The sequence below is a fragment of the Mastigoproctus giganteus genome, chromosome 1 (genome assembly GCF_048544385.1).
Source record: "Mastigoproctus giganteus isolate SK-2022 chromosome 1, ASM4854438v1, whole genome shotgun sequence".
Taxonomy (NCBI): domain Eukaryota; kingdom Metazoa; phylum Arthropoda; class Arachnida; order Uropygi; family Thelyphonidae; genus Mastigoproctus; species Mastigoproctus giganteus.
Window position 1 is genome coordinate 230,594,483 of NC_143575.1, and position 19,652 is coordinate 230,614,134.

Sequence of the window (19,652 nt, forward strand, 5' to 3'; positions counted from 1 at the left end):
TATGTGGAAAAAGAAACAGTACACCACAATAGTTTTAACTTTTCAGTCAGTATAAAGCATATATAATATATCTATATACAGAACTTCATACAGAATCCATAATCTTACATAAAAAAAAAAAATCAAAAATACATTAAATTAAGAAGACTCAAGACAAAACATTCACAGTTTTTTTTATTTTTTTTTTTATTGGGTTCCTTAAAACAATTCTGCAAAGTCCTTTTTTTTTTTTTTTTTGTTTTTTTCCAGACCGCTGTTTTGATGGAGATAAACATCATTAAAAGGAGAAATGATCACAGGTATAACTAGTTTCATGCACCAAGAAAATCAGAACTGCTATTCTGCTTATGAACAAAGTGCATACACAAAAATCCATACACTGCCTCAAACTTTTTCACTTCCTTCCCCCTTTGACTGCAGTATAAATGAAAACTGTTACTTGCTTCTCTGTACAGAGTTTGGCATTGTAGTAAACTTCTTGTTCAACAAAATATGTTGAGTTCCACTTTTAAGTATGGTGTTGCACTTGTGGAACGAGTGAGATGACAAATATTGCTGCTGCACTGCAGTCAGCTCTTTTGCCAATAATTCAAAGGACAAATTTGTGGCACACATGGTTTATCATTCAGTATATTCCCACCAGTCTTTCTCATAACCTTCATGGACATGTTCAAGGAGAACTTTACGCCTACTTTCACAGTACCTAGTGGGGGAAAAAAACATAGCTTTATATAATTAATAATAAGTAAATAAAAATTATAAATACATTAATAATAACAGGATACAAATCCTTTTGTTATACTAGGCTTACAAACCAACAGCATTAATGTTCATCATTTCAAATAACCCCACTTCCTTTTGATAGGTATCAAAATTATTTATTTTAATGTGGTGCCACTACCACCCTAACTGTTTTGGTGATGCTGCCATTTCTTCAGGAAATTGACTTGTACCACCATGTAAATTTGGATATCAGAATATGAGAAATGCAGATTGAAAATATGATACCTATATATTGACATCTAGAGTATCAGGGATGCCACTACAGGTGACCCCGCTTAATGCTGATAATTCGTTCTGGAAAAACAGAGCGCTAAGTGAATCTGCACTAAGTGAGCGCCGCATTCCCATAAGGTAAGCCAGAATATCACCAGTGGATCGACACTGACGGAATCCATACTGGTGATCGTTGATCGGACGGAAGGTTTCTAGGTAGTTTAAGAGTTGGCGGTTAATTGATTTCTCCATTACTTTAGAAAGAGTAGAAGTAATTGCAATGGGACAATAATTGGATGGGAGGGATTTGTCACCCTTTTTAGGAACTGGCTGGATATGAGCAAATTTCCAAGCAGAAGGAAAAACACCTTTGGAATAAGAAAGTGAAAAAAGGCGGCAAAGAATAGGAGTAAGTTCAGGAGCACAGATTTTGAGAACAAGTGGAGAAATACCATCAGGACCTGGGGCTTTCTTAGCATCAAGATTCATCAAAATCCTTCTGATATTCTTTTGACGGAAGACCACAGGAGGCATTGAATGGACCGTGTTGGGAATGGTGGGAGGTGTTTTACCAAGTTCATTAATAGATGAGCTGGAAGAAAAATGGGATGCTAGCAGGTCAGCTTTATCCTTGGCTGAAGTGACAACAGAACCATCTGGTTTGGACAGAGGTGGAAGCAGAAATAGGCAAAAGTTGTGGCCAATAGCTTTGGCAAGAGACCAGAATGCTCGGCTACCATTAGGGCAAGAAGCAAGTTTTCTACTCTTAGCCTCTTCAAACTCTAGGTTGGACTGATTAATAACTGCTTTACAATTGTTGCGAGATTTGGTGTAGGCAGAAAATGAAACTGAAGAATTAGAAACAAGCCAATTACGATATGCAACATTCTTCTCTTGAACAGCCTTAGCACATTTATTGGAAAACCAAGGTTTAGATAAAGGACGAGATATTAAAGTGGAGTGTGGGATAAAGGATTCCATTCCTGCAAGAATAATTTCACTGACACGATCTGAGCAAACGTTGACATCAGGAGTTTTGAAACAGTAATCCGACCAAGGAAAAGAAGAAAAGAAGTCTCGCAGGTAATCCCATTTTGCATTCTTGTAATGCCAAACAACATGAGGTTGCGAATAGCCATGAGATAAAGGTTCCATTGGAGAAGAGACAATCACCAAGTTGTGATTTGAAGTGCCTAAAGGACCTCTCACTTCGACCGTGTACTTAGAAGGGTTGTTTGTGAGAAAAAGATCAAGCGTATTGGCTGTATGATTCGGATTGTCCGGTATTCTTGTAGGTAAATGAACAATCTGTGCTAGGTTATTAGTAATTGCAAAAGCCTCAGCATCTCGACCTGCTGGGTCGGTGTGACTAGAAAACGGAAGCCAGCTGGAGTTGTGAACATTAAAATCACCAAGGAAAATTACCTCACTGTTAGGAAAGTTGGACTGAAGAAAGTCAAGTTGCAACAAGAGGAAGTCAAAGAGCTCCAAGTGATTAGTGGAGTTGGGAGAACGGTAGAGACAACAGATGAAGTTTTAATGCTGTTTTGCTATTCATTTTCAAGCTATCGACTCCATCAAATGAAACAATTTTGTTACATATTCCAAAAATGCAATCTGTAAAAGAGCGTTATAGTGATCTGTGACAGCATTATAGTCAGATACGGGTTATAATATAAGAACAGCGTTATAGCGAATCAGCATAAAGTGAACCGCGTTATAACGGGGGCCTGCTGTATAACCTTTAAGGTTTAAAAAAGTTCTAAAAAAATATATGCTGAGAGAGAGAGAGAGACATCACAATTAAAACAATTTTGAATCCAAAATTTTTTTTAACTCACACATGCTACGTTTCCCCCCCACCCCCTGTAAATAAGTGAAGTATACATAAATAACTTGAGTATTAAATTTCCAATAGATGAAATTAGACTAATTAGATTGGCATTCTAATAACAGTTTCTTTAAATTGTCAGGCATTTTCTCCTATTATTGATTCTATTCATAAATCATACTGGACTTTTGCTGAACAGAGTTCTTAAAATCAACTGCAGATGATTGTTATTTTGATTACTGAACTTTTAGTTAAAGTACAGCACAGTTCATAGCAGTCCTCACAAATTATCTTGCCATTATAAATACCATATTTTCTGGACCATGAGATGAACTTTTTCCTGGAAAATGTTGTCTAAAATTGCCATGCATCTTATGCTTTTAATGTATTCTAAGTGCACACAGTGAATTTTAAGATCAGATTGGGTATCACTGTTCCTTAGCATATCTGAAAGTGAGGGCTTATGCATGTATCACACTAGATACTCATTTACTTCTAATGAAAAAGATCAATGAAAATCTACTTTCTTCTAGTCACCTCAAATCTTTCAACAAATGTAAAATCAGAAATGCCCTTAATGGCACTGCAGATGGCATTATTTGAAGAAAGTGAAAGTTCAGATCACAACATAAATCATTTTATACCAACATTTTGTTTAGTAATAAGCTGTGACATTTTTAGTGTCATGACAAGCAGAGTTGTTTGAATTTCTTTAAATATACTTATATTTCAGATACAGTGAAACTTCCCTTTAACGGACAGCCATGGGGAACGAAAATGTGTCCGTTAGAGAGAAGTGTCCGCTAACAAGAAGTCTGAGGTAGAAAAAAAAAAAGAAAGAAAGAAAAATCGTTAAACGTTTAATGTAAAATTAAATTAAATTATATACAGATTTTGCACAATATTTTTGTTAATAATATACATACAATTGTGCTATGCATATTATGACTTTATCTTATGAAAAATACATACAGTAATCACTTATTTTCTTCTGCACCTTCTTCCGGCTGATAATTTTGTTTTCAACATTTGTTTGGAGTGAAGAAACATTTGGAAGTCCTTCAGTAAGATACTTCAGCGGCGAAAAACATTTTTAAACGATTGATTTGTACGAGCACTTCTATTTTCATCGGTGGTTCGTCGTTAATATGTTCTTTGACATAATGACCTCCTTCCATTTCTTCATCCTCGTGAGGAACTTCTTGAAAAATATCGATGATAATGTAGTTGATATCTATAGCACCATCTTCTGCAGTGAGGTTCGAGTCTATATCATTTTAGCCAGGGTCACTTGTAGCTGAAATATCGTACATTATCAATAGATATTGAAGTTCTTGTTCTTCTTGGTGCTCCACATTGCTGTTCACAACTTCAATTTTTGTGTTTGAGAAGCCAGACTTTACAAAACAGTTCACGACAGTTTGTTTTCTAATTGCGTTTACTGAAGAGGAAATCCATTGAATCGCATCTAGGATGCTGATTTTCTTTGCAAGGTCACTCGCACATGTTACATCGTTCATGTTTGCAATGAGATGTCTTAAAACACGTTTTCTGTAGTGAAGTTTAAAATTTTTTATTATCCCTTGATCCAAGGGCTGACACTCTGCAGATGTGTTTGGTGGCAGAAAAACGATTTGAATGTTGGACAATTCAATGTGCGGGTGAGATGCAGCATTATCCATGAAAAGAATAATTTTTCTGTTTTGATGAATCATGTTTTGGTTAAAGTGACTTATCCATTCGCTCATGATATCTCGTGTCATCCACGCTTTTTTATTAGACTTCCAATCAACATTCAAGATTCAACTTTATGCCCATGAAACAACGAGGATTTTGTGGTTTTCCTATAACAAGAGGTTGTTCAAAGTCTCCCAGCATATTTGTACACAATAGTACAGTCAAGCATTCCTTAGAAATTTTTCCGCACTGGCACTTTTCGTTTTTTAGACTCTGTTTTTTCAGGAAGAGCTTTAAAAAACAACCCTGTTTCGTCACAGTTGTAAATATCCTTAGCTTCAAAATCACGACATAAATCTTCCAATTTGACGGTCCACTCTGTTACAACCCCAGTATCAACAGATCCACCTTCGCCACTTACGGTTTTCCAAGAAATTTTATGCCGAGTTTTGAACTTGTCTAGCCATCCCACAGAAGCTTTGAACTCATTTACTCCCATAGATTTCGCAACCTCCAAAGCCTTTTCCCTAATAATAGTTTTAGGCCCATTAATGAGAATTTTTTTAGCACTTTCACGACAAAACCACTCATACGTAACATTGTCAATTTGAAGTCCAACAGTTTTTGGGAATGATTTTTGAACCTGATCATTTCCGTGTTGCCAAAATTGTTTGAGCAGTTCATTTTTTCTTTAGGATGTCGCTTACCTGCGTCTTCCCGATTTTGAATTTTGCAGCGAGAGTGTGAACACTATTTTTTTGCCGATCATACGCATTAACGAGTTTGACTTTATCTTTTAAAGTTAAATGCTTATGAGAAGACATTGTGCACTTCACACGACACTGAACAAAACTGAAAAGACGAAAGGCTGACCATATCTCCCCCCCCTGCACACACCGAATTCATCAGAAGTTTTACACGTGCCTTAAAATTCTTGAAAAAGGGTTTAGAACCGTGACGTAAACCTTGATAAAATTCAGAGAATCGGAAATAGAAAATAAATACACGACTGAGGCAATACATGGAAGAAAAGTTCCTAGAAAAAGGGCCATTAGCTTGCCCGCTGTCCGTTATGGGGAGATCAAATTAAGTGCTAATCTAAACGAAACAGTGCAGATTGCCTGTCCGCGTCCATTACAGAGAATGTCCACTAGACAGAAGCTGCAAACACGTTAAAAACCAATAGAGGTGAGTTGGGGAATTTGAAAATGTCCATTGTAGAGAGATGTCCGTTAGGAGAAGTTTTACTGTATATGCAATAATTATTATTTTTTTAATATAAAATTCCCCTTCTAAAACCTGGGTGCATCTTATAGTCCAGAAAATGTGGTAAATAGATTTTCTGTTTATACTCTAAGATGACTGCATAGAATCAGGGACATTTACACAAAAATATTTTATTTTGTAATATGTGGATTTAATGGTGATAGATCTAACTTTGTACTTTGAAAATGCTGCTCAGTTATCCTTGTCATGGTAGGCTACTGAAAATTTATTTATTAATCAATTTAATACATGATTTTCATCTCGATCAAGCCAGCCTAATTTTGAGTACCACTGGACATGAGATGAATCACAATATATTTGAACGATCACATAATTTTAAAAGCCAAATTGTTCACATCAATTATCTCAGAATTACGATTTTTCAGTTATGCCACTATTTCAGCCAGTGAGCAGTCTAATTGCTATGTTAATTGAACACTGCAAGCTGAGATTGAGTAAGTTTATCTGATGGAATCATGATTCAAATGGTAGTCTTATGTACAAAATACCTGACCTATGAGCTGTAGTTGTCCATCAGGCAACCTAGAGGTGGAGAAATGTTTATACTTTCTGAAGTGTCAAGGACCTATATTTTCTATCTACACAAAAGCTTTCAGGATCAGTTTTAAGAAAAATAGAGTATTCTTTATTTTTCTTAAGTGATTCTAGTAATATAAAATTATTTAGGAATAATGAATTCAAATGTTGGAAGTTTGAAAAACTGCTTCTAAAGCAATTCTTGTCTTTTCTTATCTTTTTGAGGCATAAGGCAATATTTTTGACTACATATACATCTGTTGGTAGATAGTTGCGGTAATGTTCTTATATTCTGAGCGATACAATATATTTCCATGGTGTAATGCCAAGTGTGGAAAACAGAACTGATCTTGATACTGGTGGGGTTATTCAACACCAACAATTTATACTTATCATCTAGTACCAAGGTCTCCATCATAACTGTGTGTCTCCCCCTTGGTACTGGGTGATCAGATGCACAAAGGATGACATGGTTAACACACATTAAGAAATACTAGCTGGGGAGTATATGTTCTGCAATGCCTATTAGTTCTTGCTTATGGCTCCAATGTATTGCATAAAATTTATTTTTCAGATTACAAAAGTGATATCAAAAGGTGAGGTTCTTATCCTAAGTTATATCCAGGTCTTTGTTCATATTTACTTTGTGGATTTGCACCATATTGGTGAAGACAAAGACCACTTTTTCGAAGACTCTATATTACCTCCTGCATTCCTTGAAAAAGTGAATACATAAATTATTTCATATGCTCACTTTTTCAGAGAATGTAGAAAATAATTTTAACAACTGGATATTAACAAAGCATTTGATTCTGTCCTGCACACAAGGTTGTAATATAAACTAAAACACGTTAATATCATGGGCAAGATCCTTAGATGAGTTACAGGATTGCTGAAGGGCAGGAGCGGAGGGTTGTGACTGGGCTAATGTTAAGGACTTCACAGCAGAAGAGAATCACCAATTTGTAATATGAGGTGCCTAGAGGACCACTAACATTTACTGTGTACTTTGAGAAGGAGATCAAGAGTATTAGATGAATGATTAGGCTGGTCTAGTATTCCCAAACTACCTTCAAAAATCAAAACAAGTCTGCAGACTCCTATATATATATATATATATATATATATAGTGTGTTTATAAATGGTGGCAACACTTTCAGTGATTTATTGCACAAAGAGTAGGACAGATATAAGTGTCATATGCATACCTTGTGAAAGAGAAAATGTCAGGTCTTTTTTACATCAAGTCACTTCACAACGACTCAATGTGGGAACTACGTATGGCACTACAAATGTCCACATGGTAATTGAACTCTTGACATACCCTGTCCAGCATATCCTGTGTGACCGTGGTGGTAGCTTCTTTAATTCTCTGCTTTAGTTCCATGATGTCACGTGGCAAAGGTGGTACACAAACATGATCCTTTATGTAGCCCCACAAGAAGAAATCACAGGGAGTTAAGTCTGGTGATCCCAGCGGCCATTTCAAGACACATTCGTCCCTTTCTCCAGCATGTCCGATCCAGCGCTTGTGTAGCTCGGTGTTAAGGTAGTTCCAAATGTCATTATGGTAGTGGGGAGGGGGCCCTGTCTTGCTGGTAAATAAAGTCATCACTATCTTCCTGAACTTGAGGCATCAACCATTGCTGCAGCATATTGAGGTAGAATTGCCCAGTTACAATGGTAGAGTTACAACAGGTAATGCCAACTGGCAGTGAATGATGGAACTACACATTTCGGCAGTAACAACTGGGAAACTTTCATGTTTTCTCTTTCATAGTATAAATAAGTAAATGGTATCTCTCTTACTCCATGTGCAATAAATTATTGAAAGTGTTCCCACCATTTATAGACACTCTGTGTGTGTGTGTGTGTGTGTGTGTGTGTGTGTGTGTGTGTGTGTGTGTGTGTGTGTGTGTGTGTGTGTAATAATAACAACAATTTTTATCATCAATTTGCTATACACAGAACGAATAATTTGAAATATGTATACGATTATATATGCTAATTGTATTGAAAATAAGTAATGTTCTATAATGAAATTTGTTGTGATTCTATCAGTATATTTTTTAAGAAACTAATCACATATTAATTGATACCTTCTGAACGTTTCGCAGACCCCTGGAACTGGTCTATGGACCCCCAGGGGTCCGCAGACCCCAGTTTGGGAAACACTGTTCTAGTAGATAAATGAACAACTTGTGCAAATCATCAGTGACTATAAACAACTTGGCCTCCCTACATGGCTGCCAATTTTTGACTTTCAAAAGACTAAAGATCAAAGGTAAAGATAAAGGTGTGATTAAAAAGTTGAAATTTACAATGTATTACTCCGGAATTGATGACAGACAAGGAGAACAGGGTGTAAGATTTTTGATTTCTAAGAGAATACACAAATCAGTGCTTGCTTTCATATGTGTCTGGGAGAATTTGCAGCCTTAGAATTAAAGGAAAATTCCATAATGTGACCTTCATTAATGTGCATGCTCCAACTGAAGGTGTAGATGATGACATTACAGATGGATTTTATTATGAACTCCATGCTGTATGAGAAAGACTTCAAAGACATGATGCTATTATAACTCAATGCTGAACTAGGCAGGGAAGAAGTTTTCATGTGTTTATTTGGGAGAGACAGCCTCCACAAATAAACAATAATGGTCTTTGAGTAGCACAATTTGCTGCTGCCAACAACTTTAAGGTCATGAGTACCTTAAAGTTGTTGATAGCAGCAAATTGTACTACTCAAAGACCATTATTTCTAAGAAAGAATATTCATAAAGGTACATGGAAAATCCCCAGTACAAATCAGGCTAATCACATCAATCATGTACTGGTTTCTAAGAGGTGGGCTAATGCAATTGAAAATGGCCGTTCATTTTGGGGCACCAGCTTTGATTCTGATCATTTTCTAGTGGGAGTCAGACTAAAGTATAAAATAGCTCTAGTAGCAAGGGGAAAGACAGAAAACTAAGCAATGGAATGCAGAAAAATTGAAAGACAGACTTGTTGAAACAAAGTACAGGCACAGTTTGCCTGAAGGCTGCAGAAACAGGAAAGCAGTGACAAGATTGAAGAAAATGGACTCGTATAAAGGAAGCAATTCTGGGTGCAGCTCACGTAACCTTGGGTGAGACCTTAAGACAGAGGAATGATGTGATGAGTGCCAAGAAGCAGTAGAATTGAAGAGACAAACCAAGATGAAATATTTGCAGCAGAATAGCAGAGCAAATAGTGACCACTACAAGGAAAAACGGATTGTTGCAGCTTGGGTATGTAGAAAGAAAAAGAGGCTTTGAGAAGGCAGGTCGATGAAATAGTGGAACATTACAGAAGAAGTAAATTAGAAAGTTTCATAAGAAGATTAAAGAAAGTACAGAGGAATTCCGATCGAAAGTTAGAAATTTCACCGTGACACTATGGAGAATAAATATAGAGATAGTAGAGGAAATTTGCTGACTGAGAAAAAAGGAGGTTCTGAAATGGTAGAAAGAGTATTTTAAGAGCACCTTAATAGGAGATATAACTGACACAAAACAGCTATTGTACTATATGGTAGATCTGTACATTGAAGACAAGCTTCGAAGAAATTTAAAGAACTTTAAAGCACCGGGAGTTACAGAATAACTGTAGAGTTGCTAAGAACAGTGGGGTAACACTATGGAGAATAAATACATAATTTGATACTACTAATAAGGACAGAAGAAAAAAATCCCAGATGAATGGACACTTGGAATCATACAGCAGATTCACAAGAAAGGTGATTAACTGCTTTCTACAGAGGTATTACAATTCTGAATGTATCTTATAAGGTGTTTTGTCTGGAGTTATCTATAACAGATTGGTAGCATATTTAGGGAAATATCATTGGAAAATATCAAGTGACCCAATCACTCAACAACTGACCAGATTTTCATCTTGAGGCAGATACAAGAAAAAGCATTTGAGTACAATATACATTTATTATAACCTATATGTAGATTTCAAACAAGCTTTTGATTTTCTTAACTGAGAGGAAGTGATAAATGATCTCCTTCTCTTGGGCATACCTGCAAAGATTGTTAGGCTCATAAAAGCGACACTGGCTGGTTCTAAAGCAGTGGTGAGAGTTAATGACTCCCTTTGACATTAACACTGACATTAGACAAGGTAATGTACTCTCTACCGTGCTATTTAGCTTGGTTTTGAAGGTGGTTGTCAGAAAATTAGAAGTGACTGGACACACAGGCATAAAAAAACAATGCAGGTCTGTGCATATGCTGATGTTGGTATCATTTCACCCATCCATTCGCTCTAGATGTTAGCATTAGTAGAGGCATATGATGCAAGAAAGCAAGCTTATGTAGCATCAGCCAAAAAAAAAATACGGCTCCCATTTCACCCCTCCATTCGTTCCAAATACCTGTCCAGCTCAGCCTTAAATTTATTTAGGTTATCAACTTCCACAACAAAGGATGGAAGTCTGTTCCACCAACCAATGTTTGTCTAGTTCTGCCTTGAATTCATTTAAGCTGTCAACTACAATGACAGATGGAAGTTTGTTCCAGCAATCGACCACCCTCTGACTAAAGGAAAATTTCTGCACATCTATTCTACAACTGTCTTGCCTTAATTTAAATTTATGTCCCCTCAGGCAATTAATCTGGGAAAGAAGAAGAATCCCATCAGCATTGAGCTTGCTCGAACCATTCAAGGCCTTATACACTTCAATCAGATCACCTCTCAGGTGCCTAGTCTCCAGACACTAATTTGCAAAACTTAAGCCTTTCTTCGTAAGATCAACCCTTTGTTCCATTCACTAATCTTGTTGCCCTTCTCTGTACTCTTTCTAGCACTCTACATCCTTCCTAAAATGAGGCTTCCAGACCTGTACACAGTATTCAAGGTGTGGCCTGACCATTGCCTTATACAAGGGGATGATCACCTGCTTATCCCTGCTAGAAAAATTCCTGCATATCGTTGACAAGAGCTACTTTTGCAGAGCTACTCACCATGAGCTACTCCTGCAGACTGTCTGCACTGCACAGAAAACTTCATATCTGACTGCACAATTACCCCCAGGTCCTTTTTATTCTCTACCACCCTGAGTGTAGTACTACCTAGTTGATACATTACTCTGGAGTTACTGCTACCCATATGCAGTACTTTACATTTGTCAATGTTAAACTTAAGTTGCCACCTCTCACTCCATCTGCTCAACTTTTCTAGATCCTGTTGCAGTAGTGTACTGTCATTAGTGTCATTAACAACCCTGCCAACCTTTGTATTGTCTGCAAACTTAGACATTAAGCTTGATATACCTTCATCAATATCATTAATAAACACAAAAAACAACAATGGATCCAACATTGAACAATGATGATGGACTCCACTAATAACATTAGTCCAAGAAGAGCAGTGTTCATTGATTACCACTCTGTCTTTCCCCACCCAACCATCCCTTTATTCATAGCATAAATTTGCCCTTAATGCCATACTGCTCCAATTTGTACAGTAGTCTTCCAAGTGCAACAGTATCAACTTGTGGAGACTTCAGACTAATCAGCTTGATGAGCCAGTCTTCAACATATTGCTATATAAAATTCAAAATCAGATTTTCAGGAATTGTGATGAGTCGATGGATGATGTGCGGTTTTGGATTTAGGGAAGGACTGGGTACAAGAGAAGCACTATTTTGTGCCCAAGTCACGATGCAAAGGTGCAGAAGAACAACAGATTGATGCCTATCTTTGTTTTATTGACTTTGAGAAGGCCTTCCAACACACCAAGCTGAATGAGAAGTCCGGCCTTGATGAAAAGGACATCTGAATAATCAAACACTTCTACAGGAACCAAACAGCATCTGTTGTAGTTGATGGCAAAAAGACAGAAAACACCAACATTGAATGTGGAGTAAGGCAAGGATGTGTTCTTTCCCCCCGCCCTCCTGGTTAACATTTACTTGGACATCATCTTCAAGAGAGCATTGGATGGAAGAAATGAAGGCATATCTATTCAGGATGTGGACATCGTCAGATTTGTGAAGAACCAGAGACTTGACTGGGCATGTGTTATGAGAATGAATGATACAAAACAACTAAGAGTGTAATGAAATGGAAACCTACAAGGAGGAGAGTGAGAGAAAGACCACAAAAAATATGGATGGATGAAGTAGAAAAGGACTTAAAGACCATGAAAATAAGAAGTTGGAAAAGTTTGACTTCTGAGAGGGCTTATTGGTGGAATATCATTCAAGAAAGCTAAGACCCACCCTGGATAATAATGTCAGAAGAAGAGAGATCCATTTTCAAAAAGCAACTTGAAACATTCCAATTGTCTTAGGAAGGAGAACAAATTGAGGAATGATCACATTCTTCAAATTAAGTTTAATATAATGCTGAGTTAGGCTATAACGGTAATAATGCCTTTTTTCCCATCGTACCTTTGCAAGTTAGCATTTTCAGCACTCACCGAGATTAAAAAAAATATATATTAAAAAAAGAAAAGGCTTCTTTCTGTAGAAGAGAAGCTGAGGGTTGCAGTATCGAAAATTTCTCTATTACAAGTTTCTGCAGCCAAACACTAAGCCGAAATTTCACATAAATTTTCAATTGCTGTTCACCAGAATTTATTTCTTTATGTTAATTTTGTTAAATATTGAATTGTAAGTAGATTTCATTGTACACACTCTTGAAAAATAATGATTTGGCTCAATATTTGTACTAATTTAATATTAATAAACAAGCATTGTTAAATATTTTTATTATGATTTCTATCGTTAAATAAGGAATTTCAATCATTTTTGTTGTGTTTTAACCAAGAAAATTGACCTTTTATTTGATGTGCTATGAGAGTTGTATTGTTGAAAAGTAAAAGCAAAAAAAATTGAGGAACACTATCGTAGTTTGTCAAATACAGTTGAACTTGTTTATAATGAGCATCAAGAAACCGACAAAATTTCCTTGTTATAACCACTACTCACTATATCAGTGATGGGTTAAATCTGCCTTCTATTTTTTTTTTAATTCTCAATAACTTGATAAAAAGATAGATTCAAAAAACAAAAGAAATATTAGAGAGAAAAAATCATATACCTACATATTATTTGTATTATATTCTTATATAAACTACAATACACTTAATACACAATTTATTTGTCTGTAATTTTAAAACCATACACTCAATACTAAACAATTTATTTATCCGTAATTAAAAACAATAATTAATAATAAACATGATTTCAATTAGTCTTTATTTATGAATCTTAAGACTGATGTTTGTAACCTCTCACTTTCTAAATCCACCCCCCCCTCCCTCCCAGTTATTCAATGCCAACAGGTAAACATGTCTATTCTTCAACAATGTTGATACTTTTGAAGAGGATAAAGAAAACTTTTTACACACTTCAACATTTTTTTCACCATGTTCTAACTCATGAATAATTGACTTTTTTGTGAATCGAGAGAGACTTTCTTTTGTTAGTAGACATGTTCCAGAAGGAAGGGTTTGTTTCTAACTGATTTTACTTTAAAATGACAGTAAAGTGATCTGCATACAAAGTTCTTAGAAGTCCTTAAATGCATACGAAGTTCTTAGAAGTCCCGTTTCCAAAATTCTTAGAAATCCCGTTTTCAGAATTCTTAGAAGTCCCAAAATAAATTATGGTTCAGTGAATACAAGACAATAGGGTAATGTGACAAGTGGTATGCCAATGCACTATTGTGTGGCCCCTGTCCCTGAAAGGACAAGGTCATAAACTGGCCATTAATCCAATGCGAGTGGTCATAAAAGCTAAGTCGCCTTTTCATTTTTGTCTATTTCAAGAATTAGGTTTTTTTTCGACTACCCAAGCAATTAAGAATGTTTGCATAGTTACCAAAATTTGTACAGTATATCCGTGTAGTATGCTCATAACAGTGAGCAACTGTATAGGAATACGTGTAAATTAAAATCATTATGGCTTTTTGCTCATTACAGCCACGATCACATTACTTCTGTGCTCATTATAACCAAGTTCGACTGTATATGATCCTTGGCCTGTTTTATTGTTAAATAAGGAATTATAAGTACAATTGTTATGTGTTAATGAAATGTTGAATTTTTATTTCATCTGTGTAATGGAAACTCGATTATTTAGTAAATGTGTTGCCAAAGCAAAAAGGTTGAGAAACACTGGTGGAACAAGTGCACTGCATTGTGAGGAAATTATATGTTGAAAATTTAAAAGGGAATCATGATGGTACAGCTTTCCTATATGTGTTAGGATATGAACTTTGAACCACCTTCTTATATCATAGGTGCAAAATGCTTTCCATGATCTTAAAAATCCTGCAAATGACTTCTGAAGAATATAATTTTTTTTATGTATATACTATATATCATGAAACACTAAATTTGATCAGCTTTATTTAACCCATGTAAACATAATAAAACTATCAATGAGATTAAACTAACCTATATTTGTCCTGAACTTTTTGCTTTATATCTAGTAGATTTTCTTGGGTTATATCTCTTTCTAAGTATTCTGATAGTTTTTCTGTTGCACTTTCAAGATCACGCTGATTATCCTAAAAGATTCAAGTAACAAATTCATTACGAATTTAACTATAAAATTATTTATAATATTTCAATGCATTTTTATGTGAGAATTTACATGCAATTTCTGGCAAGATAACAATCACATGATAAACACATTACATCTGAATAGTTCTACCTGTTCATTGTAAGCCATTTAATAAACAATAAATGTGCATATAATGATTAAATACTGGTTATGCTAAAAGACACTTTTAATGTGAATGACTTTGAATTATGATATAGGCACTAAAACTTTCAATTAAAGAGTTTTTTCTTTTTTCACTATATACATTTTTTCACTATATACAATAGAAACTTCAAGAGGAAAAAATAATAATTTGAAATATCCAAGCTCCACTGCATACACATAATGAATTTTTCAGAACTTTCACCCATACTGCACATGACCATCTGTTAGGCTGTCAATTTGATAGCAATCAATTAAAGTCTACTAAAACTGAAGATATTATTCATATTGTCAAGATTATTCTTATTGATTATTCATTAAATCTGACCATAAGAAAATTACCATAGGATTTCCAATCTCACAAAAGTAATTTCACAGGCTCTTTTCACTTTCTCCTATGACACACACAACCTCTGGTGGGCTGTTAGTCCAATATGGTGGAACAGGACCAGGGTATGTCTGCCAGGGGCAAAGGTTGATGACGTAGAGCGGTTATCATCTTTTAAGGGCACAAAAGGTGATACAGTTATACACGTTGGCACTAATGATATTAAGAGTAGGAGACTGGCAGAATTACTTAAGAAGTACAGGTCACTGTTGAAAAAAGCCGTGAATTAGGGTTAAATTTGAAAGTGTCTCCAATTCTGCCTAGACATGATAGGAGGGAGTATATGATGAGAGCCTTGTCGATCAATTCGGCCCTGGAAAGATTGTGCAAGGCTCAAGAGGTATTTTTTTCAGCCTGGTCTGTACTTGTTAACAGAAGGGACTGCTTCTACAGGGATGGGATACACTTAAATATAAAGGGTGCAAGAATATTTGCTGATGCTATCGAGGCAGTGTTAGGTGGGTCGGAAAACTGCTAGCTTGGGGGGGGGGATACAAGGACTGCTAGATTAACAGTAGCCACTGGCAGAGGTGAAAGTGATTCTTGCACCGCTTCTATTGGAATGAGCAGAAGCCTGGAAAACAAGATGCAGGATATTTCAGAGACTGCTGGGAGTCATTGCGGTACAAGTAAATACATGGGTTGTGTTAGGGTAGCTAAGAATAGAAACAGGTGCATGTATACCTGCGTGTACACCAATGCTAGGAGTTTGGTAAATAAATCTGATGAATTTGAGGTATTGTTCAAAGCATCAAAGGCGGATATTGTTGGGATATCAGAGATGTAGTGTCACCCAGATATAAGGAATGCAGAACTAGAATTTGGGGAGCACAACGTCTACAGAAAGGATAGACAGGATAGGAAGGGAGGAGAGGTTATGCTATTAGTTAAGAAACACAAAATCCAAGGAAGTGAAGCCAGTCGACGTCGCTGGACAGTGCACTGTTGAGTCAGTTTGGTGTGACATAAGCATTGGGAGATCAAAATTGAGAGTAGGAGTGTGCTATAGGCCTAATGACTCTGATGAGTATAATAAGAAACTTACAGGGAAATAGAGTGGGCCAGTAAATCAGAGAGTCTTATAATGGGGATTTTAATTTCCCAGATATTGACTGGAATTTGTGGATTGGTCACTCACACACTAGTAAGGCTTTGTGGATTTATAGGATGATCGTTTTCTAATCAGCATGTTCGGGAGGCAACTAGAGGGAGTAATACTCTTGATTTGATTATCAGTAGTGATTCTTCATGCATTAAGAATCTGCAGAGAGAGGAACCACTAGGTGGCAGTGATCACAGTGTGCTGAAGTGGGATTTACTCAAAGAGGTAACTACCATCAGGGGTAAAGGGAAGGGTTATTGCTTTTGTAAAGGCAACTACGATGGTCTGAGACAGTATTTAAATTCTATACAGTGAGACCAACTGATGATGTTACCAACAGCATCAAAAAAATTCAAAATGGGAAGCATTCAAAGAACTTATCTTGGAAGCTACTAGGCGCTACATACCAAATAAGATATATTGTTCAGGGTTTAGGCCTAAATGGATGTCAGATGAACTAATGAGACATATGGCAGAGAAGAAAAATGCATTAGAATTAGAATTATTACAGGCATATGATGCAAGAAAGCAAGCTTATGCAGCATCAGCCAAAAAAAAAAAAAAACCCTTTCCATTTCACCCATCCATTTATTCCAAATGTTTGTTCAGTTCTTCTTTGAATTTATTTAAGCTATCAACTTTCACAACAACAGATGTAAGTCTGTTCCAGCAATCAACTACCCGCTGGCTAAAGGCAAATTTCTGCTCATCTATTCTACAACTGTCTTTCTACAGGTTTCAGTTTATGTCCCCTTAGGTTCGTAATCTCAACAAGAGGAAGAATACCATAAGCATTGAGCCTGCTCACACCATTCAAGGCCTTATACCTTGATCAGATCACCTTGCAGGTGCCTAGTCTTCAGATGCTGAAATTTGCAGAACTTAAGCTTTTTTTGTAAGAGCACCCCTTTGTTCCCCCTCACCAATCTTGTTGCCCTTCTCTGTACTCACTCTATAAACTCTACATCCTTCTTAAATGAGGCCTACAGATCAGTACTCAAGGTGTGGCCTGACCATTGCCTTTTACAAAGGGAAAATCAACTCATCCCTGCTAGCAAAATTCCCGTATATTGACAAGACCCCATAACCTGCTCTGGCAGCCTATCTGCACTGCTCAGAAAACTTCATATCTGACTGCACAATTACTCCCAAGTTTTTTCATTTGCCACTACCCTGAGTGTAGTACCACACAGTTGGTACATTTCTCTTGGGTTACTGCTACCCATATGTAGTATTTTGCATTTGTCGATGTTAAACTTCAGTTCCCACTTCTCAGACCATCTGCCCAACTTTTATAGATCCTGTTGCAGTAGCATACTGTGAGTACTGTCATTAACAACCATGCCAACCATTGTGTCATCTGCAGACTTCGACATTAAGCCTTATATACCTTCATCAAAATTACTGGCAATAATTATATTATATTGCATTATATTATGTTAAATATTTAATAAATATATAAACAGCAATGAGCCCAACACCGAATCCTGGGGACTCCATTAATAACATTGGTCCATGAAGGGCAGCCTCATTGATTACCACTCTCTGTCAACCATCCTTTTATCCATTGTAGCAACTTGCCATACTGCTCAAATTTGTACAGTAGTCTTCCATGTGCAACAGTATCAAAAGCTTTCCTGAAATCCAAGTACTGTATATGATATAAAAAGTTTTTTTTTTCATCCAGTTCCTTTGTGACCACATCATAGTATCCAATAAAATTGGTCAGACAAGACTTCCCTTTAACAAACCCATGCTGTTGTCTGAATTATTACTGCAGTCTTTTCTAGATGATCCTGCAATGCTTCTTTAACCAGTGGCTCCATTATTTTCCCTGGAACAGAAGTTAAACTAACAAGTCTGTAATTACTTGTGTCATCCTTTGATCCCCTTTGTGAATTGGGAATACATTTGCACATCACCAGTCCATCGAGACCTCCCCTGCCTACAAGGATGCTCTCATAATTATGGCTAAGGGTTTGCTTACATCCTTTGCTACCTCCTTTAAACAGAGCAATATGGCCTTAGTTGCTAATGCTCCTAAAAACCAAATAACAACAACAACAACCTCCTTTAATATAACTGGATAGATCCCATCCACTCCAGGTGTCTTTCTTATGTTTAACTTCAACAATTACTCCACCACTTTGCACTCAGTTATTAAAAATCATTTAGTCCCCTATTAGAGTTTAATAAACTTCTGTCCCTACAGAATTCCTCATGTGTGAATGTAGATGCATCAACAGTCGAACCGTTGATATCAAGTGGACCAATCTGATTCATCCCTTTCCTTCTAGAGTTTATGTAAGTAAACTCTAGAAGTAAGTCTTTGCTGGTTATCTTTGCATACTTTGCCAAAGATTTTTCGTAATCTGCCTTTGCTTGCATAACCTCCTTTGTGACTTGATTGCAGACCAGCTTATATCTACCTTGAACAGTATTTCTTAGTTGGTATGAAAAGCCTAGTGGTTTCCAAGATTAATTCCTTGAATGCTTCCCATTTAGAATTTGCTGTTGGAAACATCATCAGTTTATCCTACTGTGTAGAGTTTTGTAGTACATATTTTGTTATCTTATTTATTATTGATTTTAAAACTGATATTTTAGTAAAATAAAGCTGAAATTGCTACTTTTGTTTATTAGCATTAGCATTAGTAGAGGCATTTGATGCAAGAAAGCAAGCTTATGCAGCATCAGCCAAAAAAAAAAAAAAAACCCACTTCCACTTCACCCCTCTGTTCGTTCAAAATACCCGTCCAGCTGAGCCTTAAACTTATTTAGGCTATCAACCTCCACCACAAGGGATGGAAGTCTGTTCCACCAACCAACCACCCGCTGGCTAAAGGCAAATTTCCGCACGTCTAACCTACATCTGTCTTTCCTCAATTTGAATTTATGCCCTCTCAGGTGATTTTTCTGAGCTAGAGGAAGAATCCCATCAGCATTGAGCATGCTTAAACCATTCAAGGCTTTATACACCTCTATCAGATCACCTCGCTGGTGCCTAGTCTCCAGACACTGTAATTTGCAAAACTTAAGCCTTTCTTCGTAAGAGCACCCCTTTGTTCCATTCACTAATCTTGTTGCCCTTCTCTGTACTCGTTCCAGCAGC

At 36.5% G+C, this 19,652-nt stretch overlaps 1 protein-coding gene across 4 annotated transcripts in view; it reads right to left on the reverse strand.

Annotated features, from left to right (window-relative positions):
* Positions 1–243: 243 nt before the first annotated feature.
* Positions 244–19,652, reverse strand: part of LOC150091589 (E3 ubiquitin-protein ligase arih1-like) — a 268,953-nt gene continuing 249,544 nt past the window's right edge. For all 4 annotated transcript variants that reach the window (XM_090384745.1, XM_090384752.1, XM_090384760.1 and 1 more), the window contains 2 exons: positions 14,741–14,853; positions 244–703 (listed from right to left, as the gene is read on the reverse strand). In XM_090384745.1, the coding sequence (XP_090240871.1) occupies positions 622–703; positions 14,741–14,853 (195 nt within the window). In that variant the 3' untranslated portion in view covers positions 244–621. The remainder of the gene's footprint in view (positions 704–14,740; positions 14,854–19,652) is intronic.